Source organism: Chiloscyllium plagiosum, unplaced genomic scaffold (genome assembly GCF_037043375.1).
Source record: "Chiloscyllium plagiosum isolate Xiang-an unplaced genomic scaffold, Cpla_swu_hap1 HiC_scaffold_48, whole genome shotgun sequence".
In the NCBI taxonomy this organism is placed as follows: domain Eukaryota; kingdom Metazoa; phylum Chordata; class Chondrichthyes; order Orectolobiformes; family Hemiscylliidae; genus Chiloscyllium; species Chiloscyllium plagiosum.
The window spans coordinates 5843984-5859214 of NW_028270186.1; the positions used below are offsets into that span (position 1 = coordinate 5843984).

Sequence of the window (15231 nt, forward strand, 5' to 3'; positions counted from 1 at the left end):
CCCTCCCAGCCCCTCACCATCCTGACTTGGGAATATATCTCCGTTCCTTCACTGAAGGGAAATCCTGGAACTCTCTCCTGAAGGACACTGAGGGTGTACCAACAGCACATGGACTGCAGAGGTTCAAGAAGGGAGCTCAGCCCCACCTACTCAAGGGGCAATGAAGGATGGGTCATAAATGCTGGGCATCCACCTCCCATGGAAGAATAAGGAGAGAAGGATATCGAAAGCAAACTGCTCAGTTGCTTCAGTAGTGGCACAGAGGGAATTGTGGATTAGTCAGATGATCAATCACCTCGACAGCTTTTCACAACACTGCAATGATGCGACACACTTTCACCTCTCTGGTGCCTGGTGTTTCTCAACAAAGCCAACCCATGGAGGTTCAGAACCCCCCCCCCCCCCCCCCCATGGATCCACAGGGGGCAAACTGTCCCTCTTCTCTTGTGCTTTTTATGGACTCTAAAAATGACAGCAGCCTCCAAATCTTCAGCAGCAGTCAACAGTGGTGCGTGGAAGGCCTCTTCAGAAATACAAATGGAGAGTGTTTACACTCAGGACACCACTATATGATTGTATTGTCTTTGAACAAGGCTCCCATTAACAACACCATGTCCAGCTGCTGTCATGGCAACTGCCAGAAATATAACCTGCAGTTTCAAGTCCCAAACAACAGCCCCCTTTCTCATCCTGGGTCAAGAAAGAAAGGCCAGATTGTTCCTGAGAGGGGATGTATTGAAGTGGAGCAGAAGATGGTTTCTTTCAGCAGTGCAAAGACAAGTGAAGAATTGATGCCTTGAAACAGAGAGAGAAGTAACACTCTGAATCAATGCTTCATTATTGACTGGCAGAATACAGTGTGGAAAACAAGACCCATAACCATAATCATCCTCACAAACTTTGCAGTAGTTAGTGATCGCCTCAGGTCCGGGAGATGCTTTTGCATGATAGGGCTTACATCCGGATGGAACAAATGAAAGGAAACACTCTTGATGGAAGCCTTTAGGTAGAAGTGGTCACCACAGGGTCAGGTGAGATGTCTTATTTCCCCCTCTGACCTGCCCTCCATCTCTCCATACCTTTTGATATCATTGCACTGCCTGGGATAGGCAGTGTTACTGAATGAGGGGTGGAGGTTAAAAGGAGGAGTGGAACACAGGTAGCTTTGTGGTGGCAAAATAAATTCAGTGGCGCGTAAAAACATTTCTTTCAAAAGGTCAAAAGGAGAGAGAAAAGGAGAGTACCTGTGCAGTAATGTGAGACCTACTCTGGATATCTGACTTGGAGCCCTGTATATCCTGTCCCAAGTTTATTCATTGTTCCTGCAGGAAGGGTACAATTCCCCAAACTCTCCGACACTGCCTGCATGCTGATGTTGTGGTGGGACCTGTTCCTGGGTACATAGCAGATCAGGCAGCTAAGGGAAGGGGAGGCAATGGCTAGACTATTCCTGGGGAACCTCAGTTCACACTCTGCAGACCTGTGCTTGAAACCCACCGTAGCAGATGGTAGAACTTAAATGCAAATTTTGTTTTTAAAATTTGGCTTCAAGAATCTATTGTTGATTGTCAGGAGGAAAAAAAAAAAACCATCTGGCTCAGTCATGTCCTTCAGGGATGGAAATCTGCCATCCTCACCTGGTCTGGCTGACATGTGACTCCAGACCCACATCCATACTTCCCTCTGAAAGTGCTCAGCAAGCCACTCAATTCAAGGGCAATAAATGATGGCTATCCAGTAATGTCCACATCTCAGAAGTGAAGAAAAGCAGTTGGTTGAGTCAGAGGGGGAATAATTTTGAAAATGAGACCTCTTGGCTTATTCCCTAACTCCAATGGCATTGGGAATGTTGTTGATAGGCTCTCTACGTTCAGAATGTCAACTCCTACTAAAGGCAGTTGAAGCAATGTTGCTGAGCATTGGAACATATTGCTTGCTCAAATGCTCATTACCAATTAAAGGATTACATTCCAAAGGTGTCATTCCACCTTTTAATGAAGATGATGATGGTTGGCTGGTCATTGAGAGATTTCGAACAAGAGAGCTTTGGTGTGGGAAAACCGTGTTGTCACATGAACACAGCATTTCATGTGGTTTTAGTGCTGTAGACTGCATTTATTATTCGTCCCAGTGGAGATGTCACGAAGATGAATTCAATAAGGATCAAATGTCAGCTAAAATGCTTCCCAGTAAAATACAAACTGCATGATGGGAAGTTTTCCCTTTGTCCTCTTGAGAAACCAGGGCAGCATGTCAGAGTGAGGTCAAGGGGCATATTAAACAGCCACAGAGGCAAAGTGAGGTCATACCATAAGCTGTTTGCATGAAAGATTTTGTAAACTCAACACGCAAATCCATCCACTTAAAACTCAGAATCCAGTGAGGTCTAAATTGCACCAGAGGTGACCTTTATAGAATCATACAACATGGAAACACTCTTTGGTCCAACTAGTCCATGTTGACCACATTCCCAAATGATTCCCACCTGCCTGCTCCTGGCCCATATCCCTCCAAACCTTTCCTATTCATGTCCTTATCCAAACATGTTTTAAATGTTGTAATTGTACCCACATCCAACACTTCCTTAGGAAGCTCATTCCACACACAAACCACTGGATAAAAATAAAACATTACCCCTCATGTTGTTTTTAAAAAAGTCTCTTTCTCCTTAAAAATATCCTCCCTCGCCTTGAAATTCCCCACCTTAGGCAAAGATCGTCGCTCTTCAGCTTATCTATCCCTCTCATGATTTTATAAACATCTTTGAGGTCACCCCTCAGCCTCTGATGCTCCATTGAAGAAAGTTGCAGCCTATCCCACCTCTCTTTCTATCTCCAACCCTCCATTCCCAGCAACATCACAGAACTGTCTCCAATGTAATACTAGCCCTCATGTAGCAGAGCAAACCAGAACTACATACAGTACTCCAGAACAGGCCTCACCAACATGGCATGGTGGCTCAGTGGGTAGCACTGCTGCCTCACAGCTTCAAGAACCTGGGTTCAATCCCAGCCTTGGGCGACCGTCTGTGTGGAGTTTGCACATTCTCCCTATGTCTGCATGGTTTTCCTCTGGGTGCCCCAGTTCCCTCCCACAATTCAAAGATGTGCAGGTTAGGGTGGATTGACCATACTAAATTGCCCATAGTGTTAGGTGCATTAGTCAGGGGTAAATATAGGGAATGGGTCTTTGCAAGATCGGTGTGGACTTGTTGGGCCAAACGGCCTGTTTCCATACTGAACAGAATCTAATCATCCTCTCCAAGCGCAACGTAAAATCCCAACTCCTATAGTCCAAGTTCTGCGCAATGAAGGCAAGCGCGCCAGACACCTTCATAACCACCCTCCAGGTTCAGCTCCCAAAAATCTTTCCGTAGTGACCTTCCTGACAACTTCTCAGCCTCATTGTGAGGTGGTGATTCAACTAAAGTGAGCAAACGGGTATTTCACCAACCCCTGTCCCACATAAACTCACTTGGGACAAAGTTAACAGACCTACACTGGAGCAACAATGAGCAGGAAGGCCATATTGAAGGTGAGATGTCAGGTCTATGCTGGTGGGTTATGCCAGTACAAACAGATCAGGCTGTCTCTGAGCTTGGAGCTATTCAAATGGGACTCCCTCGACAAATTAGCACCAAATTCCTCTTTTCAGATGCACTTTTCTGGAAATGTTTCATTATGTTGACACCCACTACAGATCCTGTCTTCTGAAGGCCAAAACTCAGTTTTCATCTTTCATCAATTGCACACGTCATGGCCTAGAGCAACAGTAAGTTAGCTCTTCACAATCAATATACAATTGCTTCAAAAATATTCCAAATGCACCACATTCCATTCCGAAGTTTGCTTGTTTATTGCTTAATTTTAGTTGTACACAGTGACTTTCTGCTACCCACATTACTGTACTTGCCCTTGGAATAGGATACAACTTCTGCTTTGGTCTAGGTTAATGCTAATCTTCAATGTCAAACTCCTCTTGCATTAGCTTTGCTCACTCAGCAAAAACAACCATTCCCATCTCCTTTCCCCTCTCCCCAGTCACATTCAGAGTAACCCACAACACGTCACATTCAGAGTAACCCGCAACACAACCCATTCACTGGACCAGCTGTTATAAGTTCCCTTGAGTTCAATTCAATTCAAATCAGACCACATCCTGCTTCCCCTCCCCAACTCCCAAACATTGCACAGTTACCCAAAGTTACCCAATCATCTTTCTTTGTCGTAAATACTCTTTAACAAGCCAATCAGTAATGAGAGCAGCAGTTGGCTTTGCTCAGATTGCATTGCATTCCTGGGTGAAGGTGCTGGTTCTGAAAGTAGTTATCAGTGTAACCCTCAATTTTACTGAAATGATGTGGAGGAGCCGGTGTCGGACTGGGGTGGTTATAGTTGGACAGGTTTCTTTGGAAGCACTAGCTTTCAGAGCACTGCTTCTTCATCAGGTAGCTGGTCAGGCAGGATCTTTTACTATAAATTCTCTGTCCTATGATCCTGCCCAACTAGCTACCTCATGAAGAAGCAGCACTCTGAAAGCTAGTGTTCCAAAGAAACCTGTGGGATTGTGACCTGGTGTTGTGTGATTTTTCAACTTTCTTACTAAAATCTCACAGCTCTTTAACTGTAGTAGGCATGTTACAAAACTTTGGATATCCTGGCACTGAAAAACCTGCCTCAGTGAACTTCCATCAATATACTTGTCGAACGTTGTTCTGAAATAAGATTAGAATATGAGTGGTGCAGAAAGACACCACGACCCAGCCCATCAGAAACACCCCAGCTCTCTCAGGAGTATCTCACTCAGTGCTGTCTGCTACCATCCTGCAGATTTTTAAAGAAAAACCACATTCCGTGGAACTTGCTGAGGAAATAAAGCCACAAGGTTCTGCAGTTTTAAACAAACAGGAAAACATACCCTCACAGCGTTGGGCCAGAAATGCAATCCCGAATACATAATCGGAACACTTACTTTAACACCCAGAATCTGGTCAGTCTGAGTAACAGACCTGACATCAATCACTGCATCGTACACAGTTAATGACAACCTCAATGATAATGTGGCACATCATCATTTATTCAACGTCACCACGGATTACAATTCTTCACTTTGCTGATGTCACCCTGAAGCCCCCTTCTCAAGAATCATTCTATCCGAGACTGCCTCAATGCCTGTCCCTGTTCAAGGCAATCACACTCGTGTCCTGGATTAATATTCCTCTGGACTCTGAAACTGTATTCCAGTAGTCATTAATAAGCATAATTGACAGTGAGTTTCATCAAACCAGTGTGTCCCTGAGTTTACCCAGAGATTTAATCTTGCTCAGTTGCATTAATTAAATATTGTTCATAGGTATTTCAAATCCCACTCTCAGCCACACTGATGCATAATCCTCACAGTTTCCTTCTGAGTATGTTATGACTTCCCCTAACACAGAATCAATAACCTTCCCTTTTTTTTGAGTTCCCCACAACTTCTTCAGACTCCTGACTCCCAATCCCAGCTGCTTCCTAATTCCGAGACCTTCTTCCTGAGTTTGTTCGAACAGTACTACCCTGCTCTTGCCTCATTCTTTCCTACAGGACTATAAGAAACCAGCACACTCTCTCTCTCTCTCTCTCTCTCCAGCTGTCTGTGACCTGGGAACTGATTTTTGCTGACCCTGACCTGTCCCCATTGACCTCCTGAAACCCTTGCAGCCTCTGACCTCGTGTGGGGCTGAATCAAATGTTACCCTTTTGACGTTTTCACAGAATGCTGACTTTTAGCACATGGGAGGTTTTACATACACAGTTCTGGGGAAGGGTCACTGGACCTGAAACGTTAACGCTGCCAAAACTGCTAGGGTTTTCCAACAGTTTCTGCTTTTGCATCTGGTTTTCAGCATCCTTGGCTCTCTGGGGTTTTGTTTTTAACCATACAATTTCCTGCCTTCTCCCCACAGCTGTGAACATAGTTCCTACGTAATGAATCATTGAAAGCCCCCCCTTGCAAATGCCACAATTGTCCCTGAGTCCACCATTACTTGGAGGTAGTGTATTCCAAACCCTGACCACTCACGGTCTCAAAATGTTGCTTCTCACCTTGTAAATGGTTTCAAATCCATGTGCTGTGCTTCTCCATCCATTTCGGAAGAGGAGCAGGGTACAGCCATCTGCTGTGTCCTCACCTCTTGTGTTCTTGTGAAGTTTGATCAGATTTCCTCTCTGCCTTCTGCTCCCCATGGGGAACAGTACCAACCTTTCTGATCTAGCCCCATAACTGAAGCTTCTTGTCAGGAACAGTGGATATGGGAAATCTGTGACCAAAAGTGAACATGCTGGAGAAACACAGCAGTCTGGCAGCATCTGTGCAGAGACGAGGTGATTTCTCCAGGAATTGCTGTGTTTGGAGCAGTACCTGAGCCCTGTGCTCTCCCCGGTGTGTTCACACCCTTCCTACTGTGGTGCCCAGAAGTGTGCACAGTTTTCCAGCTGAGGTCTCATCGTGTCCCATCTCTGAAGATTCCTCCCCATCTCTTGCTGCCTCTCTGTCTCTGAGGTGACCCTTCCAACATATCTCTCTGTCTGAATTCCTGGTCACTGTGCTGACACCTCTCTCGATGTGGCTGGTGTTTGATCAGACAAGCAAAGAATGCTTTGGGATGTTTGATTACATCGATGCCACGAGATTGTCAATGTATGTTGTTACTGTGTGTTGTAACATCACTCCAGATAGTTGGCACCATGTGGGATAAAACAGTTGATGGAGTTGTCATGGATACTGAAGACCCTGTGGCTGCACTCTATACCATTGACTGGACCAGTCAGTCATTAAAGTTACCAATAAAAGCTAATTGGCCATTTGGCTCAAGGCAAAGGGGTTGATTGCATTGAAGCATGGGGACGTGTGATAAGGTCGAGAATTCACATCACATGTTCCTGCATGCAGCCATAATGTGGTGAACTCCCCCTCTCAGTGACATGCAAACACTATAAGTGGCAAAAATCTCTTTGTGTTTCAGTTTTCCGAAGCCTTTTACCATTTAGATTACTTACAGTGTGGAAACAGGCCCTTTGGCCCAACAAGTCCACACCGACCCGCCGAAGCACACCCACCCATTCCCCTACATTTACCCCTTACCTAACACTACGGGCAATTTAGCATGGCCAATTCACCTGACCTGCACATCTTTGGACTGTGGGAGGAAACCGGAGCACCCGGAGGAAACCCACGCAGACATGGGGAGAACGTGCAAACTCCACACAGACAGTCGCCTGAGGCAGGAATTGAACCCGGGTCTCTGGTGCTGTGAGGCAGCAGTACTAACCACAGTGCCACTGTACCGCCCAGTGGTTAGCACTGACGTTTAGGAAATACTCTAAGGGCTCATGCCCGAAACGTCGATTCTCCTGTTCCTTGGATGCTGCCTGACCTGCTGCGCTTTTTCAGCAACACATTTTCAGCTCTGATCTCCAGCATCTGCAGTCCTCACTTTCTCCTCGAAGATTTACACCTCTATGCTTTCTACCTCACACTTTCCCACATTGTATATCATCTGCCACGTCTTTGTGCACTCTCCCAGCCTGTCCAAGTCCTTCCACAGCCTCCCTGTTTCCTTGACACTACCTGTCCCTCGACCTGTCTTTGTGTCACCTGCAAACTCAGCATCAATGCTTTCAGCTCCTTTTCCCAGATCGTTGATGTATAACGTGAATAGCTGTGGTCCCAACACTGAACCCCTGAGGAACTCCACTAGTCACCGGCTGCTATTCCTGAGAAAGACCCCTTTCTCCCCACTATCTGCCTTCTGCCAGTCAGCCGATCCTCTATCCATGCCAGTACCTTGCCCCTAACACCACGGGCTCTTACCTTACTCAGCAGCCTCCTGTGCAGCATCTTATCAAAGGCCCTCTGGAAATCCAAGTAGATCACACCCACTGGCTCTCCTTTGTCTAACTTACTCCCTCTCTCCTCACAGAATTCAAACAAATCTGTCAGGCATGACCTCCCATGATGAGGCTGTGTTGACTCAGTCCGATTTTACTGTGCATCAGTACACCACTGTTAGCCTTGCTTCTTACCCATAACTGTGTTTCACCTCTCACCACCACCACGACTGCAGAAGCTAAAGTGATCAGGTTTCATGTGGGACTTGACCAAATGTTTCTTGGTAGGTATATTCCTGGAACAGGCCAGGGAAGGGTTAAATCAGGCAGGAGAGTGATGTTCCAATGGATTGGTGATTCTACAACCAAAGGTCCCTGGACTTCAGAAGGATGGTGGGGGTGTCTGATGGAAACCTGTCAAATTCCAACAGGATCAGAGAGGGTAAACACAGAGAGATGTACCTGATGAGCAGGGATTTCAGAACCAGGGGTCGCAGTCTTAGGATACGGGGTAGGCCGCTTTGGACTGAGCTGAGGAGAAATGTCTTCACCAAGAGAGTGGGGAGCCTGTGGAATTCTCTGCCACTGAGAATGTTTCCAATGGGGAATGAGTAGGGGTCTTAGGGCTAAAGGATTAAATCAGGAACAGGGGAGTGAGGGTGGAGGATCAGACCACATTGAATGGCAGAGCATACCGCAAGGGGCCGAGTGGCCTGCTCCTGTTCCTGCTTTCTGTGTTTCCAGATGACATTCAGTCTTCCCCTCGATAATTAATCCCATCACTTGACATTGAATGGAAAGAAGATTAATGGATGACAGACGAAGCTTGACGTGACAAATGTTAATTTTGCACAGACCAGTTTCAAATGTCCTTGAAAGAGAAAAGACGATACAGAATGAAATAGTTTAAGAATGTGCCTGGAAGACTAATGGGTGTATCTGAATCTGTCCTTACAGGTCGGGGAGTGTTCAACATCACTGGAATGAAATTTTCTTCTTTGTCGATCATTTAGCTCACAAGTTCATCAGGTAAGACATGCTCACCTTCACACACACACACACACACACACACACGCACACACACACAGACACAGACACACAGACATACACACACACATTGCCTCAGAGTGAGACAGCAGAGACAGAGAGATGACTGGCCTCTTTGTTCTTTTCCAGCCCCCAGCTGAGAATGTCTTTTATTGTCTTCTCAACCAGAGGGACAACACTCATGACCTTAACCGAAGACAGGTGAGTAAAAAGCTTCCAGTGACCCCCCGCAGGAATGTGGCAACTCCCAAAGGACGCCATTTCGCCTGCTGTTTCTGTGCTGTCCCTTCAGAAACCTCCCCAATTTTATCTTCCCCAGCTCCTCCTCCCCAGCCCACTCCTAGCACTGCAATTTATTGTTGAGAGCTTTCTTGAATCCAGCTTCCTTGGGTGACATTACCCAATTTCCCTTGGAGAGTCTGAGGATGTTTGGTGATTTTCTGCCGAGCATCCTGGAGCTAGTCCACCCTGTTGCTGCTCCAGGACATTAATGCTGAAGGGAGGGAGTGGATAATGGAAGTCGGCGTTTATGCTTGATTTGAGCCTCCAACCATGTCTTCTCATGGAAGTCTGCTGTCTGAACCCCTCAGTTCCTACTCCCTCACGCATTTGTTGAGCTTGCTGATAGCTCCCATGTGCTCCATTCACTTGGAACACTGCCCCATGATCAGAGGTTGCACATTCTCACCATCCTGTAGCTGAAGAGTTTGCATTGAATTTCTGGGTGACTGCCTTATTTGCACGGCTTCAACTTCCACTCTTGTCCACAACTGTTTGCATTCTCTCTGGGTCTATTTGATCGGGGCTTAGATTTTCATTTATTATTGTCCCATGTACTGAGATACAGTGGAAAGTATTGTTTCTTTCATGCTAACCTGACAAATCATATCTTAAATAAAGACATCAGGGTAACAGAAGACAATGCAGAATGCAGTGTTCCAGCGACAGAGAAGGTGCAGGGAAAGATCGATGTTAATGTACAAGAGGTTCATTTATAAGTCTGACAGGAATGTGGAAGAAGCTGCTCTTCAATCTGTTAGCTTGTGTTTTCAGACTTTTAGATCTTCTGCCTGACTTTTGAGTTCTTACACTCAACACCTTTTAACTGCGAGAGCAAGACTGCGTAAGCTCAAATTTAATATTTTTCAAGTTAAATCATTGGATCCCTGAAGTGTGGAGGCAGGCCATTTGGCTCATCGGGTCCACATTGCTCCGAAGAGCATCCCACCCAGACCAACCCTTGGGCACTACGGGGCAATGTGGCATGGCCAATCCACTCTGACCTGCTTGTGTTTGGACTTTGGGAGGAAGCTGGAGCACACCCACACATACACAGGGTGGGGGGCGAATGTGCAAACTCCACACAGACAGTGGTGGAATCAAACCCGGGGTCCCTGGTGCAGTGCTAGCCACTGAGTCACCGTGCCACCCCAGAGCTTGACCTGGTGTTACTTCATGAATGCACCCTCACTGTGGTTTGAGAGCACTGCAACAAATTCCATGCTTTGGGAATGTTTATCGTTTAGCTGTCCTTCAAACATATTCCCTTCAAACGTCGGAGAAATAAATTTCAGCCATATCTGAGGTTAGGCTGTGGCCAGATCATTGCAGCAAGGACATGGGTAACCTCCTGGGAGTCCAGGTTAAAAATCTCCAAAGAAAGACTCTATGGAAATCCATCCCTCAAGGCCAACATTCCTCTCGAGGTGATGAGAATGGTGCCAAACCCTGAACCTCTTTTCAATCCCTGTGTTTGTTTCTGTTTTGTTTCACCAGGGAACAAATTCGCAAAGGACTAGAGGAGCTGCAGATGGTGCAGCCTGGTGGGGACACCTACATGCATGAGGGCTTCGAGAGGGTACGTTGTTGGGAAAGTACATTGTTGGGCATTGCGGGAGAGCGAGTGAGCGAGCCAATTTCCCAGTCAGTCATTCAGGCTGGTTTTGGAAAGGGGGAACGTGGGACCAGTGTGGGGGAATGAGTAAAATCAGGGGAATATAGAGCAACGCTGACACCTTCCCCCACCCCGGTCATTGCTGCACATCAGTACAGATCAGCGTAGTCTCTGCACGGATATGTATCCAATGTAGGAGCTTGGGTTTATGAAGAGCAAGGTTGCAAACACCTCGTCTTATGGTCCCATATGGACTGTGGTCCATCTGATCCAGCTTTGAGGGCAAGCCTCTGCTCTCTGGTCCCATCCTGGAGAACAGCAGCATTAGGTCATTCAGACCAGAGGAACTCAGAACATGCACAGGCCACTCCTGTCTACACTGCCATTAATGAGATTGTGGCTGATCTGATCAACCTCAACTCCCCTTTCCTCCCTTTTCCCCATAACCCTTCATTCCCCCTTCCTGATGAAAACTCTCTCTGTCTCAGCCTCGAATACACATATGCATGGGTCTGATCTGACAGTCACCATGGAGACATGGTTTACAGGGGGCTGGGAATGAAATATTCAGGACGACGTGACCTCTTGAGAGGACCGGGAGGGAGTCAGGGGTGGTGATGGTTTGAAATGGAGTTAGTAGGAGTGCCAGAGCTGAATTTGAACTGCAAGGTGTAGCGTCTATCCAGGTGGATGTGAGAAATAACAGGGAAATAAGGAGGGGTTGGAATTGTCCGTTCTCTAACAGGAGCTGTTTGGGGGGACAGGATACACAGTTATTTCTCACTGTGTCTGCAAGGGTTCTGTTCCTGAGTATCCCCCAGGAATGATGCGGAGCTCAGTAAGAGTGGGTTAAAATGGATAAAAATATCACTGATATGTGAGCTTTGCCCATGGATGTGTATTTTTGTTGCTTTCATGATTTGTGGTTTTGTGGAAACAGAGGATTTACAGTAAATCAAGAGTTAATGGCGATAATGGAACAAAGGTAGGGCAGTTTAGTCTTCATGTCGATTAGGGTTCAGTGTTACGCAGCATGCAGAACAACATCTGATTTTGACTGAGTGTGGGAGTCCCAGCTTTTAACTGCTTCTCATTTTTTGCAGGCCAGTGAACAGATTTACTACTCAAGTGCTGAAGGTGAGTCAGATCGCTGTTGCAGGCACCATCACTGCACTGCATCTGAATGATCCAAACACTGTCGTCCACTGGAGTGCCAGTTTGCAGCTCCTTAACCACCAATAATCACACCACACAACAACAACCTGCACTGATATGGCACCTCCAACATTGCAAACTGTGCCAAAGCACTGCACAGCAACAGTGACCTCAGAACCGAGCGACAGAAGGAGATGTCTGCAGCCGACTCCTGAAATTGAAGTGGAGATGTTAAGGAGCCTTTTCTCAAGGACAAAGATAAATAGCAGCAGGAGTAGGCCATTCTGCCCTTCGAACTTGCTCTGCCATCATCCATCTGCTTTCTCCCCATGCTCAGACAGATCAATCATGCAGAGCATACTGGAGGGGCCTGTTATTGGTTTGTTTGTGAACAGAGAGGATCTTTGAACAGCACTGCTGACCGTCATATTGCCTGACTATTTCAAGTCAGGGAGAGCAAGTTAACTGCTGGATGCTGAGCACTTGCTGCAAATTTGCACATCTTTTCTCCAGTGTTCAGAGAGAACAGAGATGTCATTTCTTCCTATCAAAGTGCATGACCTCTCGCATTCCAATATGAAACAGCATGGGCCATTGTCTTTTTCGCTACTCACTGGTGGCAGGGAAAGACCATATTGTCGCTGTAACAGCGATGTTTGCTTTGAGAGGAGTGAGGAAGGTCTCCTGAAGTAATCGAGTCCTGTTTCATATTGCAGGTTACCGGACTGCCAGTGTCATCATTGCTCTGACAGACGGTGAGCTCATGGAGAATCTCTTCTACTACGCAGAGAGAGAGGTAAGACCCTACTGTCAAATCCTACTGACTGGCAAAACTGTGATGCAATGTGGCCTCCCCTCTGCATCACAGGATCCTGTAAATGCAGAAACGTTTGCTTCAAATGTGTGTGACAATGAATGCACTGTAAAGCCACCCTAAACCTGTGGGAAACAATTCCACTCAACACGGTTGCACTTTGCTTCTCAAATCTTCATTTTTGGCCCAGGATCCTCTGCTGTAGTTGACTACAAGTGGTGTGGCTCATGACCTGAGCTTCAATTCATTCTTTCCGTGAGGATCTGCAACCCTTGTTTCATTAGAATCACGACAGTGTGCACGGAGGCCATTCAGCCCATACCAATCCTCCAAGGAGGATCCCACTTTGTCCAGGTGACAGAAACAGAAGCCAGCCCCAGTTCCTGGGGAGTCTGCCTTTGGTGAGCCTTGGCACATTCCAGCATTGGGCTGTGGGTTAGACCAGTCCAGAGAAGAAGCTGCCTGGCAGAATATCACAATCAAGTCATTCACTCAAAGGGCTCTCATCCTGCTGTGACTCATTGCAGCTCAGCTGTCATTTCCGAAGAAATATTGTTTGATTCCTTTCTGAATACAGTGACTGCGTTCTGCATGGTAACCAGTTTCCCATTGTGATGGCCCGGGAGCTTGCAACTGCTTCATGGTGGGTCAGCTCCAAGGTTTACAAGATCCACAGGCATACTCGGCATACTCTGCTGTCTCGGTATGCTCCGTACATTGGTCTCGGTATGCTCCGTACATTGGTCTCGGTATGCTCCGTACATTGGTCTCGGTATGCTCCGTACATTGGTCTCGGTATGCTCCGTACATTGGTCTCGGTATGCTCCGTACATTGGTCTCGGTATGCTCCGTACATTGGTCTCGGTATGCTCCGTACATTGGTCTCGGTATGCTCCGTACATTGAAGAGTGAGCCTAATTGTACGTGCACAAACACAAGCAGCTTCATGACTGTGGTCATGAGTGGGCTCACTTTCCGTCAGCCCTCCGGCTTTCTCTTTCTCTCTCTCTCCAATTCTCTGTCAATTCCATGCAATCTCGAAACTGAAGTGGACGAGTCAGAAGACCAGTGGGTTTTCAGCAGCAACTACCCAGAGAGGAGGAATCCTGCAGCAAGTAACTCCCCTCCTGACTCCCTGAAGCCTGTCCACCATCTACAAGGCACAACTCAGGAGTGGGATGGAATACTTCCTACTTGCCTGGATGGGGGCAGCTCCAAAACAGGTCAAGAAGCTTGACACCATCCAGGACAAATCAGCCCATTTGATTGGCCCCACATCCATCACCATCCATTCCCTCCACCACCGACCCTCAGTAGCAGCAGCGTGTACCATCTACAAGATGCACTGCAGCAATTCACCAAAGATCCTCAGACAGCACCTTCCAAACCCACAACCACTTCCATATAGAAGGGAAAGGGCAGCAGATACATGGGAACACCACCCTCTGCAAGTTCCTCTCCAAGCCACTCACCATCCTGACTTGGAAATATAATGCCATTCCTTCAGTTCTTTAATAACACTATGGATCTCGTGGACTCTCCCAGATTAAGAAACCTCACCTGCACAAGGGAAAATAGGGATGTCCACTAAATGCATGAATAAGTAAGAATACGTCTTTCATCTTGCTGTCTAATGCCTCGTTCACTGGGACATTACCTGGAGGTTATTGATGCTGCTTTGGATTGTGAAAGTAGCACTCTCTGATCACCTGATAACCATGGTGTCAGACCCAAAGCACAACATCTCTCCTGTCATGCTGATCCAACTGGAGATTGTCCTGCGACACTTCAATTAACAAATCTTCAGAAACGGCTGGTCAGGGGAAATGAAAGAGCAGCTGCTCGGAGAGCCTTTGGTAATGTGTGAGTGAGAGGAAAGGCTGCAATGTGAAGAGATCCTGGTTTAGGGACACTTATATAGAAAACAATTCCAACAGGAGAAGGATGCATTGACAAGGAATACACAGCAAGAGGCATCATTCCAAGGTGTTTTGAAAGCTTACCAACTCATGGGCTTGACATCAAGCTGCCCAAGATACGCAGAAAATTCCCAGATAAAATCTGTCTTCTCATCCATACTGTCCTGTTGACTTTCTGCTTCATCTGAAAATGGACAATATTTGTGAGGCTAGGCTGGTGAAGTAGACAGGCAGGAGGCTGGAAGAACACAGCAAGCCAGGTAGCATCAGGAGGTGCAAGAAAGTAGCCCGGACTCTAACCTTGCTAGTTGTTTTAAGCAGGTGTATAGTGGATATTCCAGGAGGGATACAGCTGGCCCAACCACTTAGTGTAAAACAAAACAGAATTTATTTACAGGCTACAGAATACTGAATAACTTAACCTATCTGAAAACACAACAGATAATCCCAACTTAATGATGCTGTTCCAAATACCTGCAACAATCCCCATTAATTTGGTACAAAAGGAAACATCAAACCCAAGGTCTTACAGGA

The 15231-nt window shown here is 46.6% G+C and overlaps 1 protein-coding gene across 2 annotated transcripts in view; it reads left to right on the forward strand.

Moving 5' to 3' along the window:
• Positions 1–15231, forward strand: part of LOC122543053 (anthrax toxin receptor 1-like) — a 143971-nt gene that overhangs the window by 17673 nt on the left and 111067 nt on the right. For both annotated transcript variants that reach the window (XM_043681251.2, XM_043681250.2), the window contains exons 2-6: positions 8826–8897; positions 9045–9116; positions 10692–10773; positions 11913–11946; positions 12681–12760. In XM_043681251.2, coding sequence (XP_043537186.1) covers positions 8826–8897; positions 9045–9116; positions 10692–10773; positions 11913–11946; positions 12681–12760 — 340 coding nt within the window. The remainder of the gene's footprint in view (positions 1–8825; positions 8898–9044; positions 9117–10691; positions 10774–11912; positions 11947–12680; positions 12761–15231) is intronic.